This window comes from Carcharhinus amblyrhynchos, chromosome 8 (assembly GCF_965287045.1).
Source record: "Carcharhinus amblyrhynchos chromosome 8, sCarAmb.v2.hapA, whole genome shotgun sequence".
NCBI classification, from domain to species: Eukaryota; Metazoa; Chordata; class Chondrichthyes; order Carcharhiniformes; family Carcharhinidae; genus Carcharhinus; species Carcharhinus amblyrhynchos.
Window position 1 is genome coordinate 93,501,276 of NC_137331.1, and position 23,030 is coordinate 93,524,305.

The 23,030-nt window shown below is 43.5% G+C and overlaps 1 protein-coding gene across 2 annotated transcripts in view; it reads right to left on the reverse strand.

Moving 5' to 3' along the window:
* Positions 1 to 23,030, reverse strand: part of tmie (transmembrane inner ear) — a 101,528-nt gene that overhangs the window by 48,900 nt on the left and 29,598 nt on the right. For both annotated transcript variants that reach the window (XM_080194972.1, XM_080194973.1), the window contains exon 2: positions 12,233 to 12,347. In XM_080194972.1, the coding sequence (XP_080051098.1) occupies positions 12,233 to 12,347 (115 nt within the window). The remainder of the gene's footprint in view (positions 1 to 12,232; positions 12,348 to 23,030) is intronic.

The window sequence follows — 23,030 nt, forward strand, 5'->3', positions numbered from 1 at the left end:
AAGTTGAATTCAATAAAAATATTTGGAATTAAGAATCTACTGATGACCATGAGACCCTCGTCGATTGTTGGAAAAGCCTATCTGGTCCTTTAGGGAAGGAAATCCATTGTCCTTACCTGGTCTGGCCTGCATGCTACTCTGGAGCCACAGCCATGTAGTTTTCTCTCAACTGTCCTCCAAGAGCAACAAGGGATGCGCAATAAATGCCAGTGATGCCCATGTCCCACAATTAAATCAAAAAAATCCTGTACCACTTCCAAGATCAATATACATTTTGTTGTGATTGTTCAATTTAAAGTGACTGGGAATGGGGGAACGATGTGAAGTTGTACTATTTCTGCCTAGTGACAGATGCGTGTGATCAGGTTGTCAGATGGAATGGGGTTCAGGTCAAATCCTATTGAAAGTGATGTGCAAGCTTTAGCATCTGGACACAAAAGAAGAAGCAGGTAGCTTCCAGATTCTCAGAATTGATCACACCTTGAGTTGTGGAAGAAGGGGCTGCTATGTCAATCAGGGATAGCACCCAATTAGAGGCCTGATGAGGATGGAATTCCTGTTCAAGGAAACAAGGATTATGAAACGTGAAGAATCATGGAATTACCAGGTAGCACTGGACAATAGGAAATCCATTTGATTGTCTAAAGGCTCTAGTGAAGTGGACTTTGTTCAATAAGACACTGGGAATTGGGTTCCAGTTAGAGCCAGAGGACTACTGCTACGACAGTATTATAAATAGTGAAAGCTATGAGGGTGAGCCCATGCTCTCCGTCCATGAGAGTGGTGGCACTTGCTCAAAATCCAGAGAGACTCAGAAAACACTGTTCGTGCAGGCGAATTTCTGAGTTCCAATCTTCCAGCCCTTTCACTGGCGGAGTCGCATGAAACACACCATGGGACACCAGGATGCTTATTTTAATATATTTGCATGTCATTAGCAAGCAGTGTCTCTGGACATCCTCCTTCACTTGATATTCAACGGCGTTGGCATGATGTCACATCAGTGCCATTTATAACTGGTTTACCTAGATGTGAACCTATTGGCCCAGAGTGCAGCACAATGTATAAATGTAGTGTAGGGTGATAGCTTTCAGAATCTCCATCTCCACTCAAGCTTTTGGATATTTCACCCATCATATCCTCTGTGCTTATAGTTGAGTACACATGCTTTTCATGGTGTTTTCACATCTGTCATGTACAGTAGCTGCCTCATTGATTCGAACAGGCCTGTGCTAACAGTTTATATCACCTCTGTACTTTGCTACTGGACCTTCGGTTTTAATCTATTGCCACAGCTGTCAACATCAGCAAATCCAAGTTGAGAGATTTTCTGCTGAGAGCCAGATGAGGTGGCGATGCACAACAAAGCAGGAACGTGTCTGAAGCCAACAAATCTGCTCTTATTCCCCCTCCTCTTATTCTCCATCATTCTCTCTTTCCCCCTTTCTCCCAATTTTTTGCATTCCTTTTTTCTCCACTGCTGGCTTATGGTTAATCTGTTAATGGGCAGGGTGCTGCGGTACAGTTTGCTGCGGCTTCTCATTATGTGGCTGGTAATGCACTTCCATTTTGTGCATTTCCTTTCATTCTCTTACCCCCCTGGAGGGTAATAGAACTAACACTTTTTGGTCACTTGGACTTTTCCTCTTTTTCATGCTTTACTTGTTCATGAACTCTTTTAACTCTCCACGTCAGGGTTTGTCCATGCTTTAGTCCTGTCAGATGCCTGTAAGGTCAAAATAAATGTCTTTCATGTTAACTCAGTAACCTCACTGAGCAGTTTTCACATTGTCTCTGATCTGAAACAAGGTAACCAGTTTATTCTCTTCCCTGATGTTGCTGCACAAGACCAGTAATGTTTTGCTTTCCATTTTCAGCCTCTATACCTCAGCACTGGGCCATAGGCTGGTAATTGTCCACTAATGTAACCTAGCTAGTGAGTGGACCACTTGCATGGCCCTCCTTCATCTCAGTGGGCTGCAAGATTGAAATCAGGCTTTTCACTACCAAGATCTCATGAATAAGATTAAATATGCTCAATATCCACTGAGTATTTCACGAGTTATGGAAAGTGCTTATTCATTCATAAAATAACAGCACTGTCATCAACTTCAAGTAGTAAAAACAAAAGGAATAATGACACTTTGATTGGATGCTGAGCTCTCGCAGTCAATGCTGTGTGCAGTGGGCACGCACCTCACTTCACCTCCTCTTGTTTTACGTGTGTTTTTAGTCATATTAGTCGGAAAAATTCTATACAGACAGAAACAAGTGGAATTTGGCAGCCCTGCACATAGGCAATGGTCAGCAAAATGTCTCGTGGGCCAACTTCTGCGGATGCATCATAGAAAGCATTTTTTTTGGTTGTATCACAGCTTGGTATGACTTCTGCTCTGCCCAAGACCACAATAAATGACAAAATATCGTGGACAAAGCCCAGTCCATCACTCAAACCAGCCTCCTATCCATTGACTCTGTCTATACTTCCCAATGCCTCGGCAAAGCAGCCAGCATAAGTAAGGACTCCATGTGCCCCGGACATACTCCAAACCCTGATTGATCACGTTTGCACCACAGCCTGTGGGTTGACCCCCGCTGTTCTTGACACTCCAAGCGCTCGGCTTGCTCTCTTGAGTGCAATTAACTGGTTATGCACTGTGGGAGATGAACTTTTTTCTTTAAAACGTGTCTTGTAATGTACACCGGACATCAACTTTCAGTATTTCTACCTCAGCACCGAGTGCCCTGCCCACTACCCACATTACAACCAACCCCCGCCACTCTCTTCCCCCTCACCCCCCGTGCCCCCACCAGCACTTCAATGAAATCTGCTCATCTCCCCAGTGATCTTATTGTGAAGTTGAATGAATCAAGTACTGGCATGATGGGAAAATTGGTCAAGTATTTGGTACAAAATAAGGAATGCTGATCAAGCTATTCCAAAATGCCAGACCCCTGTAAGAATTAATAAGACGGACTCCGCATAACTTAAGACATAAATAAGACCAGAGAACGTCAAGCTGTGCCTAATCTCTGTAAGCCTGTACAGACCTCTGTACAGGGCACTGGTGAGGCCACAACTGGAGTACTGTGTGTAGTTTTGGTCCCCGTATTTGCGAAAAGATATATTAGCCTTGGAGGGTGTACAGAGAAGGTTCACTAGGCTGATACTGGAGATGAGAGGGTTAGCTTATGAAGAGAGATTGAATAGACTGGGTCTGTACTCGTTAGAGTTTAGAAGGCTGAGGGGGGATCTTATAGAGACATATAAGATAATGAAGGGGCTAGATAGGGTAGAGGTAGAGAGAGTCATCCCGCTTAGAAAGGATAGCAGAGCTAGAGCGCATAGCCTTAAAATAAGGTGGTGGGGGGGCAGTTTAGAACGGAGTTGAGGAGGAACTTCTTCACTCAAAGCGTAGTGAATCTCTGGAATTCTCTGCCCGTTGAAGTGGTGGAGGTTACCTCGTTGAATATATTTAAGTCATGGGTGGATAGATTTCTGATTGATAAGGGAATTAAGGGTTATGGGTGGGAAGCGGGAAAGTGGAACTGATCCACTTCAGGTCAGCCATGATCTTATTGAATGGCAGGGCAGGCGCGAAGGGCTAGATGGCCTACTCCTGCTCCTATTTCTTATGTTCTTATTACATAATGGCCTCAATTTGGCACTGGGAAGGCCAACATTGACTTTCCCACAATCAGAGTGAGTCAGGAACATCAGAGGCTTGGCACCTCATGCCCTCCTACCCAATTAAACCACATTGGATACTGCAGTGGATCTTGAACTCATATATTCTCTTATTAAGACAGTTAGAGCTGACACTTGGCATTAAGTGATAAGTAACAAAGATTGCTAAATAGTGTTGATATACAAACCAATCTGAATGAATTGAAAGATGAAACAGGCTGAAAAGCTTATACATCTTCCTGTGTTCAACTTACATTAGTGCAGTGAATTGTGGGTGACATACGGCCTGTCACATCTTCAAAGTGTGCTGCAGGGCACAAGTTGTCACATCAGAGAAACAAAAACATGTTTTTTTAAACAACCCGATGATTTTTCTATCATGGGAAATACTGCACTGGGAGTTCCCAATCTGAAATGCTAAATCCTCCCTGTGCTGACTGCCAAACTAACCATAGGTGGGCAGTCAGCAAATAGAAGCACCTGGAACCCTTGCTATGATCAGTCTTGTTTCTAGAATGAGGACTGACAATTCAGCATTAAAAGTTTGTGTTTGATCTAAATGTCTCGTGACCTGGACAAAGTCTAGTCTTATCCTCAGGCTGGCGTATGTGAGGAGGGTATATTTCATATGATGTGGTAGGTGTGGACTTTGAGAAAGCGTTTGACAAAGTCCCACATAAAAGATTATATTTCAAGATTAAAGCAAGATTAAAGAGTATTGAGATAGATACAAAACTGGTTGGCAGAGAGGAAACAAAGAGTAGGAATTAATGGGTGTTTTTCAAATTGGCAGACAGTAACTAGGGGGGTGCCACAGGTTTCAATGCTGGGATCCCACCTATTCACAATATACATTAATAATTTGGATGAGGAAACAAGATGTAACATCTTAAAGTTTGCAGATGATAACAAGTTGGGTGGGAGGGTGAACTGTGACAAGGATGCAGAGATCCTTTCTAATGATCTGGACAGTTTGGGTGAGTGGGCAAATCAATGGCAGATGCAGTATAATTTGGATAAATGTGAGGTTATTCACTTTGGAAACAAAAGCAAGAAGACAGGTATGTCTGGCTGAATGGCTGTAAATTAGGAGAGGGGAGTGTGCAGCAGGACCTGGGTGTTCTGGACCACCAGCCACTGAAGGTAAGCATGCAGGTGCAGCAGGTGGTGGAGAAGGCAAATGGCATGTTGGCCTTCATTGCGAGAGGTTTCAAGTACAGGAACAGGGACGTGTTGTTGCCATTATACAGGGCCTTGGCAAGGCTGCACCTAGAGTATTCTGTGCAGTTTTGATCTCCTTTTCTGAAGAAGGACGTTCTTGCTCTCAAGGGAGTGCAGCGAAGGCTTACCAAGTTGACTTTGGTGATGAAGGGACTGATGTATGAGGAGAAAGTGACTAGGTTAGGATTGTTTTTGCTGGAGTTCAGATGAATGAGGGAGTAATCTCATAGAGACTTATAAAATTCTAACGGGGCTAGACAGAGTAGACGCAGGGAGAATATTCCCAATGGTGGGGGATTCCAGAACCACAAGTCATAGTCTGATGATTCAGGGTAGACCATTTAGGACGGAGGTGAGGAGACATTTCTTCACCCAAAGCGTGGTGAGCCTGTGGAATTCATTACCATAGGAAATAGTTGATGCTAAACATTGAATGTAATCAAGAGTGAGCTGGAAATAGCACTTGGAGTGAATGGGATCAAAAGTTATGGGGAAAAAGCAGGATTAGGCTATTGAGTTGACAATCAGCCATGATCATAAAGAATGGTGGAGCAGGCTCAAAGAGCCAAGTGGCATATTCCTGCTCCTATCTTCTATATTTCTGTTTCTATCAGGGCCTTGGGCACTTACCCCACCCTCAAACCCAATCTTGGAGAGAGCCCAGAGATTTTTTTCTGAAGCAATTCTTCGATGGGGTCAGCTAACTCAATGACAGATCTGTGAAGCAGAATGACAATCTACTGACTTTCCACAAAAGCTTCAAAGAATCCATAGAATCCCTACAGTGCAGAAGGTGACCATTCGCCCCATGAAACCTGCACTGACAACAATCCCACCCAGGCCCCATCTCTGTAACCCCACGTATTTACCCTGCTAATCCCCCGACATTAAAGTCAGTTCGGCAATCAACCTAATCTGCACATCTTTGGAGTGTGGGAGGAAACCAGAGCACCCGGAGGAAACCCAGGCAGATGCGGGGAGAATGTACAAACTCCACATAGACCGACACCTGAAGACAGAATCAAATCCAGGTCCCTGGCACTGTGAGGCACAGTGCTAACCACTGTGCCACTGTGCTGCCCTTCACGTTTAGAGAAACAATGAAATTCTATTCCAACAAAAGATCCAATAAATGTGTAATGGAGAACCAGGGGTCTTCCATTCGTTCAAGTTTGTGAAATGCTCCCCCATCAAAAATGCCAGGTCTGGTTGAGAATGGACTAGATGCAGAAAGATATGCCCCATACACTTCCCATGGAGCAGGGAACAAGGACAGAATAATACCCATTTACACTAGCCTATTAAACACTCAGGATCAGCATGAGTTAGGTAGACTAAATCTCCCCCTACACTTTCCCAATAAACTCTCCAGACAGGGGAACTACTGCAGAAGCCATTCCTGATGAAGCACACATGATGCCCTTGGATTTGATGAACTTGTCTGCACCACACTATAACCTCATTCCACTGCGCTAATGTCACAATGTGAAGTTATGTAGAACATAGCTATGCACATTAACTTGGCAGTCCAGGTGTTAAAATAGAAATGGCCTCCATCAGGAATTAATCCGAGAGTTTACAAGCTCCTTCAATAATTCCCCAGAGTGCAATTGCTCTGGTGCTGTTGTACGCAAGGCTGCAATGTAATCATGCAGAGGACCCCATTGTACACCAAAAAAACAATCCATCAGCTAACTCAGACCTTGTCTCTAATGGTGTCACGTCATTGTGAATTTGTTCTGCTTTCATAATCAATTGCTTTACATTAGAAACAGGGCCAGAGGGAAAAAAATATTCCACAGGTTGCTGGTTTGGTCTGCATCAGTGTGGAATCTTAACTAGTCAGGGAAAATAAATGGAAAGAAAGCCAAAGAATGGACTTCAATTCATATTCTGGCTCAAATGAGCTGGGTTTAGTTATGGTGCATGAATATTTAGCTAATAGTGAGTATAATATGATTGACGGTGTGTGAAGGGAAGAAACATAAGGCAGCTACTAAAAGTCAGATAAAATCTGTGGAAGGTGTTCAAAAATAAATTTAACACAACCATTTTATAACCCTATGGACAAGAACTCACCTACTAAAATAAACCCCAAAGAGATAAGACACTAACAATGGAACTAAATGAAATCATTCACGAAAAGCAAGAGGTCTGCTCTCTGTTTCTTATCCATTCACCAGCTCAATGCAAAGGGCGACAAAATAGATAGCAAGAGTTACAAAAGCAAGTCTGAAAAGAAACTGGCAAAGGATTTGGAGATCAGCACTTACTTTACAATTATATTTGAAAAAAGAGAATCACCAGGAAAGGACAGACAGGCTGAGTAACTCGCAGCAGCATTTACTGTAGAAGAAGTGGTTAGCTTGCCAGAAATGACAACAAACTAATATTGAATCAGGGACAGGAACTCACTCAAATTAAACAAAATAACAACAATAAAGCAAAGAATGCTATGAAAGAATGACAAATCCCAAAGTAGGTTCCCTATCAAGATTTGAAAGGAAGCAGATAGGAACATTGCACGTGCCCCTACTATAATCTTCCAAAGTTCTCTTGACTTGGAGGCTGTTGGGAATTTGTGCATGTCACTCCACTATTTCAGAAAGATGACAGAGGAAAGCCAGTGGAATACAGAGACCCGTTAGCCTCGCATCTGTTATCAGGACATTGCTGGAATCTCTAATTAAAAATGGCGTGACTGAACACGTTAAAAACATAGCTGATTGGAGAGCCAGCGTGGATCTGTAAAAGGTCTGATGAATCTGATTGAATATTTTGAAGAGGTGACTGAAGGAGTGGACAAGGAATGTCTACGTATGTTATTCTTACAGGCTTCCTGAAGGCATGCGGTAAACTCCCACATACAAGACAGTAGGAGAAGTTGAAACTCATTGAATTGAAGGCAAATTATTCAGGTGGTTAAGAAATCATCTGAGAAGTGAGAGATAGAGTAGGGGTAATTGGCAGAATGTGACAAGTTGTGTCCCGCAATAATCTGTTGGGATCCTAACTGATCATTGTCCAAAGGTGTGCAGTTTAGGTGGATTGGCCATGCTAAATTGCCCCTTAGCGCCAGGGGGAATAGCTAGGGTAAATGCATGGAGTTACGGGGATATGGCCTGTGTAGGATTGCGGTCAGTGCAGAGTCGATAGGCTGAGTAGCCTCCTTCTGCACTGTATAATTCTATGATTCTATGAATGAGTTTATTAATGACTTAGATCATGGAATAGAAAGCCACCTATCTAAATTTGCCAATGGCATAAAGATGGGCAGCATTGTAAGAATACTAGATGGAAGAATAAAATTACAGACTTATTGATAATTTAGAGGAATGGGCAAAATTGTGGCAACTAAATTTCAATCCAGGCCAATATATGGTAATAGGGCTGAATTTTGTATGCCTCTAGTGAGTGTGTTTCCTGCAAAGGGGACATGTAAAAGAGGTTAGATGTCGACTGCTCACCTTCCCATCCACCCCCAAGTTTACCTCCGTAGTACAAAGGGTTGGGCAGGAAGCCAAAATTGAAAATTGTCAGCCTGACTGTCATAGTTAACTAAGTACTTAGGGGTCAATTAGGCTTCTCAAGCACAAAGTTATTCCAGGCACTGCAGTGCATGAGTTAGTAGGGCCAAAAAAAACTGCCCTGTGAACCAGCAGACCTACTCTCCTACGTGCTTGGATTAAAGCCAAATGGTTTGAATTGAGTGTTTACCAATTCTGGGACAGTTAAAATAAGTTTAAAGCCAATTCCACAGGGGTAACTGCACCTCTCCAAAGGGATACCCTGACTATCCAAAGGAATGCACAAAGCTAAGAGTTGTTCCTATCAGCTCTACTCAATGCAGATGTATCATACTTCAGGCTCCGAGAATCATAGAATCTCTACAGTGCAGAAGGAGGCCACTTGGCCCATTGACTGCACCGATCACAATCCCACCCAGGCCCTATCTCCATAACCCTACTTATTTACCCTGTTAACCACTTGACACTAAGCGGCAATTTAGCACAGCCAATCAACCTAATCCGCACATCTTTGGAGTGAGAGCAAAATCCAATGAGTGGAGGCAGTTGCTGATTTATATGGGAAACTGGGAAAATATGGACTTCTAATTGATGAGTGGCACAGCCATTCTTGAAGTTGGTTCTAACCAACTTGCCTCCATGAAACATGCCTGACACATGTGAAACACAAGTTGCTTTACCCTAGTGGTAGATGCTGTGTTCAGAGGTGGGACTTGTGATTTCTGGACCCCTTCGCCATTTTTGCAACAACAGATTGGCCATAAAGAACAGAGTGTGTAAAGCCAGCAGGTTTCCTTCATGGAAGGTCATTAATGAACCAATCAAGTTTATACAGCAATCTGACTGCCTGTGGCTGCTTCTACTGACACCACCTTCTTAATTTCCTTCTTTTAAAAAATTGAATTCAATTTGAAATGACAGGATTACAATTTGTGTATTCTAGCTGCTTGTGTAGCTTTTTGGATTCACTAATGTTGGGTTAAATCTTCAATTGCTGGAGAGGTAAGCACGGATGTTGACATGCATTAAAAATTGCATTTCTGTCAATTGTCACTGGATCCCAACGCCTGTGGAGCACAACATAATTTTCAAAAGGAAAGCAGAAGGGCAGAGGGACCTGGAATATGCTCACCTCTAATTAAAGTCCATTAAGCTCCTTGAGGAGATAGTGAAGGGGCCCATGGAGACCTGAAAGTGATTTTGAAATGGGAAATCATCAAAACTAAACAGTCTAGGCACAAGCCAAAAATTTGTCTGAGAAGTCAAAGACTCTCTGTGAAAATTAAAACCTCCTGAAGTTGCTGCAGGATTGGGCTCAGTACTGTTTGTCTGGCCATTTGCTGAACTCCAGAGTGCTGACGTCCTGGTCCTTTCCACTCCTGCCTTTTCCCTGTGCAAGTCCTCTCCTGCCTCCTCACAGATTACAATAGGGGTACCATACGCATACCCATGGGTCAAGGTAGGTGTAAGAAAATGCTTTGTTAAGATGGCAGCGCGGGCTCATTGGGCCGAAGGGCCTGTTTCCCGTGCTGGGTTGTTCTTTGTTCTTTGTAAATCTCGGAGCCAAGCTGACAAGCTCACCTCCGATCCAATTAATCAACTGACATTTGAAAGTTGGGCCTATGAATGATGCAGATTTGCCAGATTTAAGATTTGCCTGCCCCATTGTGTTGGAACCCACCGCAGGACATGCAGCTGACCAGTCAAAATTCCATTGACTTTCCGCATGAGCGGACAATCCTGTTGGTGGGCAAGGCTGGAAAACCCTATCCTTTGTTAGTTTCGGGACCTGGAAATTATCTGGGTGTGGGTTTCCGGATCCTGATTGGAAAATCGAGCCCACCACACCACCACGTTCCTGATGTTTGCACTTGCCTTTGTTAAAGCTACAAATTTGTTGACATTTCTCTAAAGGGTTTCATCCAGATGATTAACTAAGTCTGTCTTTGCAATGAACCCTTGCAAATTGAAGCATTAGGTTCCCTTCCATAAATATCAATGAATTTTGGAACTGGCACTTATTGCATTAATATATATTATAAAGATATAACCTATCCAAATACATGCTGGGTGAAAGCAATACCTGTGAATACCAGGGCCAGCACTTAATGTTGCACTCCCCTCCCCCTCCCCCCCAAAAAACAACAGATAGGTGGGTAAGAGGACGGACAAAGCTCAGATCCTTGGGAGGTTCCAGGGATAGCACTGCAGGGAAGACATCCCTGGAGATAAGCTGATTATGCCTGGAAAGGTAAAAGTGGAACTAACTGAGGGTAATCCCACCAATAGTGGCGCTTTGGTATTGTCAATCATACCAAAAATGGCTGAAATGGCTGTTACTAGGGGACATACCTATAACGTTCATGGTGGGAGATATAGGAGGGATGTCTGAGGTAGACTCTTCACTCAGAGAGTGGTTGGGGTGTGGAATAGACACACTGTGATAGTGGAGTCGGACACATTAGGAACTTTCAAGTGGTTATTGAATAGGCACATGGAGCACACCAGAATTATAGGTAGTGGGATAGCTTGATCTTGGGATTGGACATAGCTCGGCACAACATTGAGGGCCAAAGGGCTTGTACTGTGCTGTAATGTTCTATGTTCTAAAAACTGTAGAGAAAACAAAGGAGTCGTACCTTGCAACTCACCATGAACATACATAGAAACATGTACAGTCCAATACCATTAGAGATCCAATATATTAATCAATAAATGCTTTTGTTTATATAACATCTTTAGCATCCCCAGGACATCTGAAAGCACTTTGTAACTAACACAATACTTGTGAAACTGGTTGCAGGGCATGAGTCATCCAACTGTTGTACAACAAGAAATATTCAATTGGCTGTAAAGTGCTTTGAGGTGTATTAAGGTTGTGAAAGGTGAAATGCTAATGCAAGTTTATACTTGGAACTAATAATTTCAACATTTATCTTCTTCTATTTTCTTCTTCCCGACCTCACTTAAAGACACTCACCATATGCATTCTGAAAGTCTTATAAAACAAAACTACTGACTGGCTCTTCTCCACCAATTTAGCCATAAGTTCATGTGTACCTTCTAAGTATGCATTGGATTTTGAAAATTACAAGTGGAGCATTGAAACAATTGACTATCAAAGTACTCGAAGATTCAAGAGCAGAGACTCAATCTATGGAAGAATGTGAATCATAATTACTGTCTTCCTTAAGAACCAACTTGAAGAATGGCTGTGCCACTCATCACATAAAAGTCCATACTTTCCCACAAAAACAGGAAATGTATTAGGCTAATAGGGTTATCCAATAGTCCAACTTTAATAGACCCTTTCACTTACTCGGAAGACTGTCTTCCAAAAGCACTCTCATATTTTCTTTTCTGGAGAACAAGGAATGGAAAGGCATGGTGGCACAATGGTTAGCACTGCTCCCTCACAGTGCCAAGGTCCTGGATTCGATTCCCGGCTTGGCTCACTATCTGTGTGGAGTTTGCACATTCTCCCCATGTCTGTGTGGGTTTCCTCCAAGTGCTCCGGTTTCCTCCCACAGTCCAAAGATATGTGGGTTAGGTGGATTGGCCATGCTAAATTGCTCCTTACTGTCAGGGGGTGTAACCAGGGTAAATGCATGGGGTTATGGGGACAGGGCTTGGGCGGGACTGTGGTGGGTTCGGACTTGATGGGCCGAATGATCTCCTTCTGCTCTGTAGGATTCTATGGTTGACTCTCACCTCAGTTAGTATCCCAACAGTTAGCCTTGGGCCATATTTCAGGCACACCCATAAGAACAAGGACTAATTGGTCACAGTGACTTACTCACGGTCAGGGCGAATATGGAGAAGACTCCAACCACTTGCCATAGTCGCAGTCCCCAGAAAACCACAGTTTCCGATGTCACTGGGTCTGGCTTCTTTGGAGGAATTGTAGTGGACTGCAAAATAAAAGAATGTCACTGATCCTTTTGCAGGTTTTAAAGCATGTAAAATCATCTAATGTAGAACTTCTACATCTGTGTTCACCATCTATGTCATGGTGCAAATTCCAGTACCAGGCAGCACGCTGGCACAATGGTTAGCACTGCTGCCTCACAGCTCTAGGGACCCGGGTTCGATTCCCAGCTTGGCTCACTGTCTGTGTGACGTCTGCGCGTTCTCTCTGTGAATGTGTGGGTTTCCTCCGGGTGCTCCGGTTTCCTCCCATAGTCCAAAAGACATGCTGGTTAGGTGCATTGGCCATGCTAAATTCTCCCTCAGTGTACCCGAACAGGCGCTGGAGTGTGAAGTCTAGGAGGTTTTCACAGTAACTTCATTGCACTGTTAATGTAACCCTGCTTGTGACTAATAAATAAACTTTAACTTAAATTTATTGGGAACGTAGACTGTTCAGCCCTCTGAGCATAGTCTGCTATACAGTTAGATGATGGCTGATCTGTATCTTAATTTCATTCACGCAATTCATTTCTTTTTCCTTGATACTCTTTCTCCATAGAACTTTAGTTCATTCTTGATAATTCCAGTCTTTTGTGTGGCCCAGCTCTAGATTTCTCTCACAATTTTTGTGAAAAATTCTTCCAGATTTTATTTCTGAATGGCTTAGTCTTACTGATTATGTCCCTGGATCTCGCTAAATGAAACAGAATCATAGAAATGTTACCATGCTGAAAGAGGCCATTCAACCCATCAGCTAAAAAAGAGAAAAAAGGAAACTAGCCACTCATTTTCATCACATTTTCCAGCACGTGGTCCAGGCTACAGATATGTATGCAGGTCCTGGTACCTTTTAAATGAGTTGAGCTTTTCAGTTTCAATCTCCCACTTAAGTCAGGAACATGGTGGCACAATAGTTAGCACTGCTGCTTCACAGTGCCAGAGACCCGGATTCGATTCCCACTTAGGGTCTGTGTGAAGTTTGCGCATTCTCCTCATGTCTGCTTGGGTTTCCTCTGGGTGCTCTGGTTTCCTTCCACAGTCTGAAAGACGTGCTGGTTAGGTGCATTGACCTGAACAGGTGCCGGAATATGGTGACTGAGGAATTTCACAGTAACTTCATTGCAGTGTTAATGGAAACCCTACTTGTGACTAATAGTAAACTTTCTTTCTAAGGTGGAGATGAGGCTGAGATGAGATCAGCCATGATCATATTAAATGGTGGAGCAGGCTCGAGGGGCTGAGTTGCCTACTTTTGCTCCTAGTTTTTATAATTCATATGATCCACAGCAACGTGGTTGACTCTGAACCGCCACTCAATCTGAAGACAAGTGGGGATGGGCAACAAGTACTGGCCTTGTCAGCAATGCCCATGTCTCATGAAAGAATAAAGATTACTTTTTGTACTGGTGCACAAGATTTATGTACATGAGCACACAAATCCCTTTGATAATCTACAGCTCCCATAGTCTCTCCCTGATAATAAAATACTTTGATTGGTCTTTTTCAGGTTCCATAGTGGATGACCTCATACTCCCTCACATTAAAAACTATGTGCTACGGTTTTTCCAATTCATTTCATCTGTTTCGAGGGTCAGAGAATGATACAGCCGAGAAGTGAAGTCACTCAGCTCATTGTACCTGTGCTTGGTACAGCTACCCAACTGGTCCTACTCTCCTGCTCTTCCTTTGTAGCACTGTAATTATTTTCCCTTCAATTCCCTTGAAAGTTACTACAGAATCTATTTCTATCACCCTTTTCATTCCAGTTCACAACTCCTCACTGTGTAAAAACATGTTTCCTCACAAACCACTGGATCTTTTTTGGCAGACATCCTTGATCTGTGTCCTTTGTCAACCTTTCTGACAGTAGAAACCATCTCTTCTTACCTATTCTATTAAAACCTTTCAGGGTTTTGAACACTTTTATCAAACGTCCTCTTACTTAATCTTTTCTGCTGAGATTTTGAGAGCAATAATTGGATTCGTATGCTTAGTATCTGCAATCAAACTGCTGCTGCATCTTGCAAGAGATTAGTTGGGCCGAGGGGATGATGAAAAGCAAAGACAATGGCCTTGCAAAGCCTAGAATGGAGTCTCTCTTAGTTGTTGCATACGTACAGGCTTGGATGCCAGTGATCTGTACTGTACTAATATTAGACCATAAGATGTAGGAGCAAAAGCAGTCCATTCAGCCCATCATTCAATGAGTTCATGGCTGATCTAAAATGATAACCCTCTACTCCACTTTCCCTCCCTACCCCCATAACTCTTAGTTTCCTTACTGATTAAATGGAAAAGTTCCAATGAGTTTGAACTAGAAGTAACAATTACCATACCATTCCACACCACATCATCTTGAGTGAAAAAGTAGTCACTATCGTCATAGTCATAGGCTGCTCTATCCTGTGAGGGGGAGAGCTAACTGGTGGGGGTGGATTTTACTATCCCGTCAGCCATGGGAATTGGAGTAGGCGAGGGCCTGACTGTGGAAATGTCCGATGACCTCGGGCAGGATTTTTCGGTTCTGGGGTGAGCGAGGCTGGAAAGTCCCACCTGTGGTGTTTAACTTGAGAATCACCACATCCTGGGCAAGGGGCAAAGTTGAGAAGGTAAGCCTTCATGAATAACCTCAGCTGGTACAGAAATTGAACACATGTCTTTGGCAGAGTTGTACATTATGAACTAGCCACCCAATCAATTGAACCAATTTGCTCTCTTGAGTACTAATTCAAACATAACATACAGACCTTTCTACATTGACTTCTGAACTACAATCCTTGCCATGTATGTGGTGTTGCTGAAGCACCTTGCATTCATAAACTTCTGACTTGGAACAGTTATGTATCCATGCTTCTAGACACACTGGCACACACATGTTGTTTTTGTCTCTCTTTATTTTCTCCCCTTTGCTCTTTCCCTCTACTCATTATTCTCCCTTTGTCTAATACTACTTTGCCCTGTATTCCTGTTTTTCCATTTCTGTTTCTTTGCAGTCTCTCCATTTCCATTTGTTTTCTACGATTGCTGAATCCCCTACTATCAATAATCTTAGAGTTACCATTGACCAGGAACTGAACTGCATTGAATTAACCACACAAAAACATTGCTACTAGAGCAGGTTAGAGGTAAGGAATCCTGTGGTGAATAATTCACCTCCTGACTGCCAAAGCCTGTCTAGAAGGCACAATTCAGGAGTGTGATGGAATACTCCCCACTTGCCTGGATGAGCACAGCTCCAACAACGCTCAACTCCAACAATTAATTCTCTCTTTCCTCTTGCTTTCCTTACTATCAGTGTGCTTCACTGAAGATACAGGTACAGTTGTGAATAATGACACAGGGCTAGATATTTTTGGCAGGTTGTCAAACCTTGAATGCAATAATTTAAATATTTGAAATGTTGAATCATAGCTGTTAAATATTTGAATTTCTTAAGCATGAACCAGAGTAAAATGAGTTGTACTGGAACTGTCAATCACAGAACGCAGACTATTGTTAAATGATGGTTTTAGTTGATCCCTGCTGCCTGACAATTGGAACCTGTGTACTTAAGAAAATAATTGTTATGTTGATTTCAGTCAGGCTAAATAATTAATTTCTACTTGGGTTCATATCTGTCCTGCTCTATTTAATTCTGTTGATGTTTCAAATATTGAGATTTTATCTTTTATTCATTTATAATTTTTTTGGTTAGCTGAAAATAAGACCTTTTCCTGCAGGGTGAAAATCTGCTGCTTTTGCAGGCTGGACCAGAGTCTCTGCTGTACTGGGAAGCTGTCTTGTCTTCAAACTGTTTTAAGTCTCAAGAGAACATGACTGCAAAATTTGACTAATGGCCTCATCCCAGTATTACGTGAACCTTCACTTATGTCGTGTTAAACCTGTGAAAGGATGTTTTCTCTATGGGATTGGTTTGATTGGAACATTGTAAAGATCTTTGTTAAGAGTGAAACACCATCATGATTGTTTGTTTCTTGTTTGGAACTGACAAGAGTCCTTGCTAATTTTCTTACTATACATGTTAACTATATCCTTAAATAATCTTTGTTTAATAAACTCTCCCAAGTAGGTCACTTGAGTCATACCTGAAGTGAAGCATCTCATGCTTATCCTAGCCAAATTCAAGATGCAAAACTTATGATTCAGACAGGCTTTATAAAACACTTTGGAGTTTCTAACCTGAACCACAACATTGTAACCAGGTAGTTAGGTGGCTGGTCTATTTAACATTTTGATCAAGGGTGATTCCAAGCTGTGGATGAGAGATTTGATGATGAAAATACTATTGAATGTCAAGAACAGGAGATAGACTTTCTGACATTTTGACGGGTGGCCTAAACAGAGGAGCACTAATAGCTTCCCTGCTCGTCTGAAAATGCCAGGAGCTGGATTCAAAGCTAGAGGAAACATTGGCAGGTTTGTTTTTAAGAGACTATTTGCAGATTTACTTTTGAGTCAGGACAGAGTGGGTTACCGCTCTGGCTTATTACCTTTGGATTACCACACTGCTCCTATTTACTTACTTGGCTCCACAGTTCTCACCTGGACCTCCACAGAAATGTGGATTGTACCTGTTCTAGGAATCCTCCCTTCAGAGTGCAGGAGTGTTGGGGGAGTTCAAGCCATGCCCTCTTTTTATGGCACCAGATGGCATATTCCAGTAAGTTTAAATGTCCCTAAGCTACTTTGACAAGCTACAGAGAGATGCTAAGAGTGTAAGGTAAATGGGTGAGACAACATGGTGGCAGGTAAGTACGTGTTGGGTTAGGGTGAGTCAGAGGCTTGGGGTAGTCACATCAGGGGGTCGGGGATGTTAGGCAGTTGACAGGGCAGTCAGGGCATATCAGGACGGCAAGGGTGGTTTGGGGGTAAGGGTGAGTTGTTGAGTCAGGAAGGGCAGTCAGGTGGTCACGAGCAAGTTATGGGGGGATGGGGGGGGGGTGTCCAATGGGGGAGTAAGGGCATGATTAGTGGCATAGCTATCCAGGAATTAAAAATGATTTCATCCTTCTAACTTCTCCTGGGTAACTATTCTGCTAAGTAATTTAGAACCATCCCAAGTCACCAGTTTTAACTCAGATTTTCAGAGAGTTCCAGATGCAAGATGATTATCCATCAGAATTCCAAAATTCCTGGCAATTCCCATGTAGTCAGTGCTTGGAGACATCCGAGGAGTTCCCCAGTACCTCTTGGTTTGGCTCTTTGAGGATTGGATGTTCTGAGTCACTTTGGAAAAAAACTAATTTAAAAATATCTGGTGAGTTTTAGAGACTACTTCTCTCCTGCCATCCATTGAATCTGAGTGGTATTGCAGGTTGGCTGTCACCCAAGTCTACAGGGCTTTTTTCTGCTCCTTTCAAATCCTCCCCACCTCTTCTGAAGATACTGGCTCTCACTGGGCCATCAGCAGCGGGGCTCCCACCCCCTACCTCGGCCACCCAGTTCCTTTAGATATATCATAGAATCATCATAGAACCCTACAGTGCAGAAAGAAGCCCTTCAGCCCATCGAGTCTGTACCGACCACAATCCCACCTCGGCCCTACCCCCATATTCCTACATATTTTACCTGCTAATCCTTCTAACCTACGCATCTAAGGACACTAAGGGGCAATTTTTTTTTAGCATAGCCAATAAACCGAACCTGCACATCTTTGGACTGTGGGAGGAAACTGGAGCACCCACGCAGACACGAGGAGAATGTGCAAACTCCACACAGACTGTGACCTGAGCCGGGAATTGAACCCAGGTCCCTAGAGCTGTGAAGCAGCAGTGCTAACCATTGTGCTGCTGTGCCACCCAACTGAGTGTACTCCGGCTTTTGCTCCAAGGTACGCTGGAAATCCGATGGTGCCAGCCTGCTGACAAGAGCTGAAGGTAATATGATTCCTGTGTCAGGACAAGTCAGTCAGAAATGCACCCGATAATGGACCTCATTTTAATTAGTCAGGAGAGCTGTGAATGCTTACTTTACATCCTAGGCAGCTTTCTGGTGATGTAGATTAAATTTTATCTAGCTGCCAGTGACCCTCTGAAAGCACTTGATGGAAGAATCTGACAACTTACTTTTGTCCTTTGCTAAATGTACATTCACTTAACATGTTATATACACATTTTAGTGACGCCCTCCAGTGTTCCCATTAAGAGTTGCCAGTTAGGCTACATATAGACCTGGTGACACTAGAACAAAGAACAAAGAACAATAGAATACAGGAACATGCCCTTCAGCCCTCCAAGACTGCACCGATCACGTGTTAGAACATAAGAACATAAGAAATAGGAGCAGGAGTAGGCCATCTAGCCCTTCGAGCCTGCCCCGCCATTCAATAAGATCATGGCTGATCTGTTGTGGCTCAGTTCCACTTTCCCGCCCTCTCCCCATAACCCTTAATCCCCTCTCTTATCAAAAACCCATCAACCCGCTTCTTAAAAATATTTAGCGAGGCAGCCTCCACCACTTCAACGGGCAGAGAATTCCAGAGATTCACCACCCTTTGAGTGAAGAAGTTCCTCCTCAACTCCGTTCTAAACCGCCTCCCCTTTATCTTGAGGCTGTGCCCCCTAGTCCTACTGTCTTTTTTGAGCGGGAAGAGTCTCTCCACCTCTATCCTATCCATCCCATTCATCATCTTATACGTCTCAATGAGATCTCCCCTCATTCTTCTAAACTCTAACGAGTACAAGCCTAGTTTATTCAGCCTCTCCTCATAGCTCAATCCCCTCAACTCCGGCATCAGCCTAGTAAACCTCCTCTGCACTCCCTCCAGGGCCAAAATATCCTTGCGCAGGTGCGGCGCCCAAAACTGCACACAGTACTCCAGCTGCGGCCTCACCAATGCCCTATACAGCTGCAGCAAGACCTCCCTACTTTTATATTCAATCCCCCTCGCTATGAAGGCCAGCATCCCATTCGCCTTCCTGACCACCTGCTGCACCTGCAAGCTGGGTTTTTGCGACTCATGCACAAGGACCCCGAGGTCCCTCTGCACCGTCGCCTGCTGCAGTTTTTCGCCACGTAAGTAATAGTCCTTCCTACCATTCTTCCTACCAAAGTGGACCACCTCACACTTGCCAACATTAAATTCCATTTGCCATTTCCTGGCCCATTCGCCCAGCCTATCTAGATCCTTCTGCAGACTCTCCACACCCTCCGCACAATTTGCCGTTCCCCCAATCTTGGTGTCATCAGCAAATTTCGACACCCTGCACTCGGTTCCCTCCTCCAGATCATCTATATAAATGGTAAATAGCTGAGGCCCCAGCACCGACCCCTGGGGCACCCCACTAGTCACCATCCGCCAATCCGAATAGCACCCATTGACCCCCACTCTCTGCCTCCTATTTGACAACCAATCCTCTATCCACGCTAACACCCTACCCCCAACTCCATGTCCCCTGACCTTCTGCAATAACCTCTTGTGAGGTACCTTGTCAAACGCCTTCTGAAAATCCAGAAAGACCACATCCACCGGCTCTCCTCTATCCACTGCCCTAGACACATCCTCATAGAACTCCAGTAAATTTGTCAGACACGACTTCCCTTTAATGAAACCGTGTTGCGTCCGCCCTATCAAGCAATTCCCTTCAAGATGCCTCGCAATTTCCTGCTTAATGATGGATTCTAACATTTTACCTACCACAGACGTTAAACTAACCGGCCTATAATTCCCCGCCTTTTGCCTGGCACCCTTCTTAAACAACGGCGTAACATTAGCCGTTTTCCAATCTTCCGGCACTTCCCCGGAATCCAGCGACGTCTGGAAAATTAGACCATCCGTTTGTACCCCTCTATTCCCAGTCTGTTCATGTGGCTATCTAGATAAGTCTTAAAAGATCTCAGTGTGTCTGTCTCAACCACCTTGCTTGGTAGTGCATTCCAGGCCTCCACCACCCTCTGTGTGAAATACGTCCCCCACATATCTGTATTGAACCTTTTCCCCCTTACCTTGAACTTGTGACCCCTTGTGTTTGTCATTTCCGACCTGGGAAAAAGCTTCCAACTGTTCACCCTTTCTATGCCCTTCATAATTCTATAAATTTCTATTAGGTCGACCCTCAACCTCCGTTTTTCCAGGGAAACAACCCTAGTTTACTCAATCTCGCCTCATAACTAAGACCCTCCATACCAAGCAACATCCTGGTAAACCTTTTCTGTACTCTCTCCAAAGCCTCCACATCCTTCTGGTAGTGTGGCAACCAGAACTGGATGCAGTATTCCAAATGTGGCCTGACTAATATTCTATCTAACTGCAACATCATACACCAACTTTTATACACTATGCCCCGTCCAATAAAGGCAAGCATGCCATATGCCTTTTTCACCACCTCTTCCACCTGTGTTGCCATCTTTAAGGATCTGTGGACTTGCACAACCAGATTTTTCTGTGTGTCTATACTTCTGATGGTTCTGCCATTTATTGTATAGCTCCCCCGGCATTAGATCTACCAAAATGCATCACTTCGCATTTATCTGGAATAAATTCCATCTGCCATTTCTCCGCCCAGTTTTCCAGCCTATCTATATCCTGCTGTAATCTCTGACAATGTTCATCACTATCCTCAACTCCAGCAATCTTTGTGTCGTTCGCAAACTTACTAATCAGACCAGCTACATCTTCTTCCAAATCATTTATATATATCACAAACAGCAGAGGTCCCATTTCAGAGCTCTGTGGAACACCACTAGTCACAGACCTCCAACCGGAAAAAGACCCCTCCACTGCTACCCTCTATCTTCTGTGGCCAAGCCCAGTTCTGAATCCATCTAACTTGTCCACCTTGATCCTGTGTGATTTAACCTTTTACACCAGCCTGCCATGAGGGACCTTATCAAATGCTTTACTAAAATCCATGCAGACGACATCCACGGCTCTCCTCTCGTCAATCATTTTTGTCATCTCCTCAAAAAACTCAATCAAATTTGTGAGGCATGACCTCCCTCATACAAAACCATGTTGTTTATTGATAATTAGACTATTCTGTTCTAAATGCGTATAGATCCTATCTCTAAAAATCTTCTCCAACAATTTCCCTACTATGGACGTCAAGCTCACCGGCCTATAATTACCTGGGTTATTCTTGCTACCCTTCTTAAATAACGGGACCACATTTGCTATCTTCCAATCCACTGGGCCCTCATCTGTGTCCAATGAAGAAACAAAGATTTCTGTTAGAGGCCCAACAATTTCATGTCTTGTCTCCCTCAGTAATCTAGGACAGATGCCATCTGGCCCTGGGGATTTGTCTACCTTAATGCTGCGTAAAACATCAAACACTTCCTCCCTTGTAATTATGATATGTTCTAACGGGTCAACACATCCCTCTGAGCCACTACCAATCAACGTGTCCCTCTCCTTTGTGAATACTGATGCAAAGTATTCATTTAGGATCTCACCTATTTCCTTGGGTTCTAAGTATTATTCCCCTCCTTTGTTCTTGAGATTTCCGGCTCTTTCTCTGACAACCTTCTTGTTCCTAATATATGTATAAAATGCCTTGGGGTTCTCCTTAATCTTGTCTGCCAAGAACAAGATTAGGGGGAATCTAATTAATCATAGCCAACGCCACATTGTGCACAGGGAAGATGAATTTTTGAAAGAATGAAGCCCCCTTATTAGCACATGTAAATAATCTGTTTCAGACTTAGACTCTGGGCATCCTTGGCTTCAGGCTGCGCTAATATGGCCGCCGGCGCAAATTAAGCACAGAATGTGTGTCTCGCTCTGCCCACCATCGTTTCACATCTATAAAGTGGTAATGGCATCAATAAGTTTTGAAGTTGCAGGGTTTATTTTTCAGGATATGATGAGATAAATGTTTAATTTAGCAAATAGAGCCAGAGATGGAGAAACCTTGAAATCCGATTGCGCTGCCTTTCAGCAAAGGCAAAACGTGAGACCAGCTCCTTGCCCTGACCACCTTCATTGAAAATGGCTTCGAAAAAACCTCAAAATAGGCACTGTTTTTCTTGATCTCACTGCAGGATATGGCACAATCTGGCACATTGATCTCCTTGGCAGTCCTTCCTCCAGGGATTGCTGAAGCCATTGAACTATTACTCCGAGATAGACGGTTCGAGGGCACATGGGTGATGAGAGAAGCACTTGGAGGGAAGAGTCCAGTGGGCTTCCCCCAGGGTCTGTTCCAGCCCCAACCCTTTTCAATCTCTTGGAAGTTTATCTGTACTGATGATATTTGCTGTGTCTCTCAGGCACAGACGTTGTCTAAACTAGAGACAACATTAAACAACAATTTTGCAAAGCTGGTCAACTATTTTAAGACATGGTGCCTTCAACCCAGCAGCTGAAAATAGTCTCAAATATAGTCAACTTCCACAATGCCATTGCCAAAAGGGAACTCAACACCTCCTTGAATGGCAAGAGATTGAATTCTGAACAACAGCATGTTTATTGTGGTGTTGCCATTGATTGAATATTAACATACAAAAAAAATCTGAGCAAGACAGTAGTGAAGATCAAAATGTGAAATAACAGCCTCAGCAACTTGCTGGATCCTCTTGTGGTGTGGATACTCAGGCCTTAAGGACCCCAGGCTCTTGCCATCGTCTACTTGACTGCAGAGTACTGTACATCAGTATGGTACAATTCATCCCATGCCAGTCTTGTAGATACCCAGCTCGACACAAGAATGCACATCATCATCTCAGGCACCCTCCAATCAATTCAA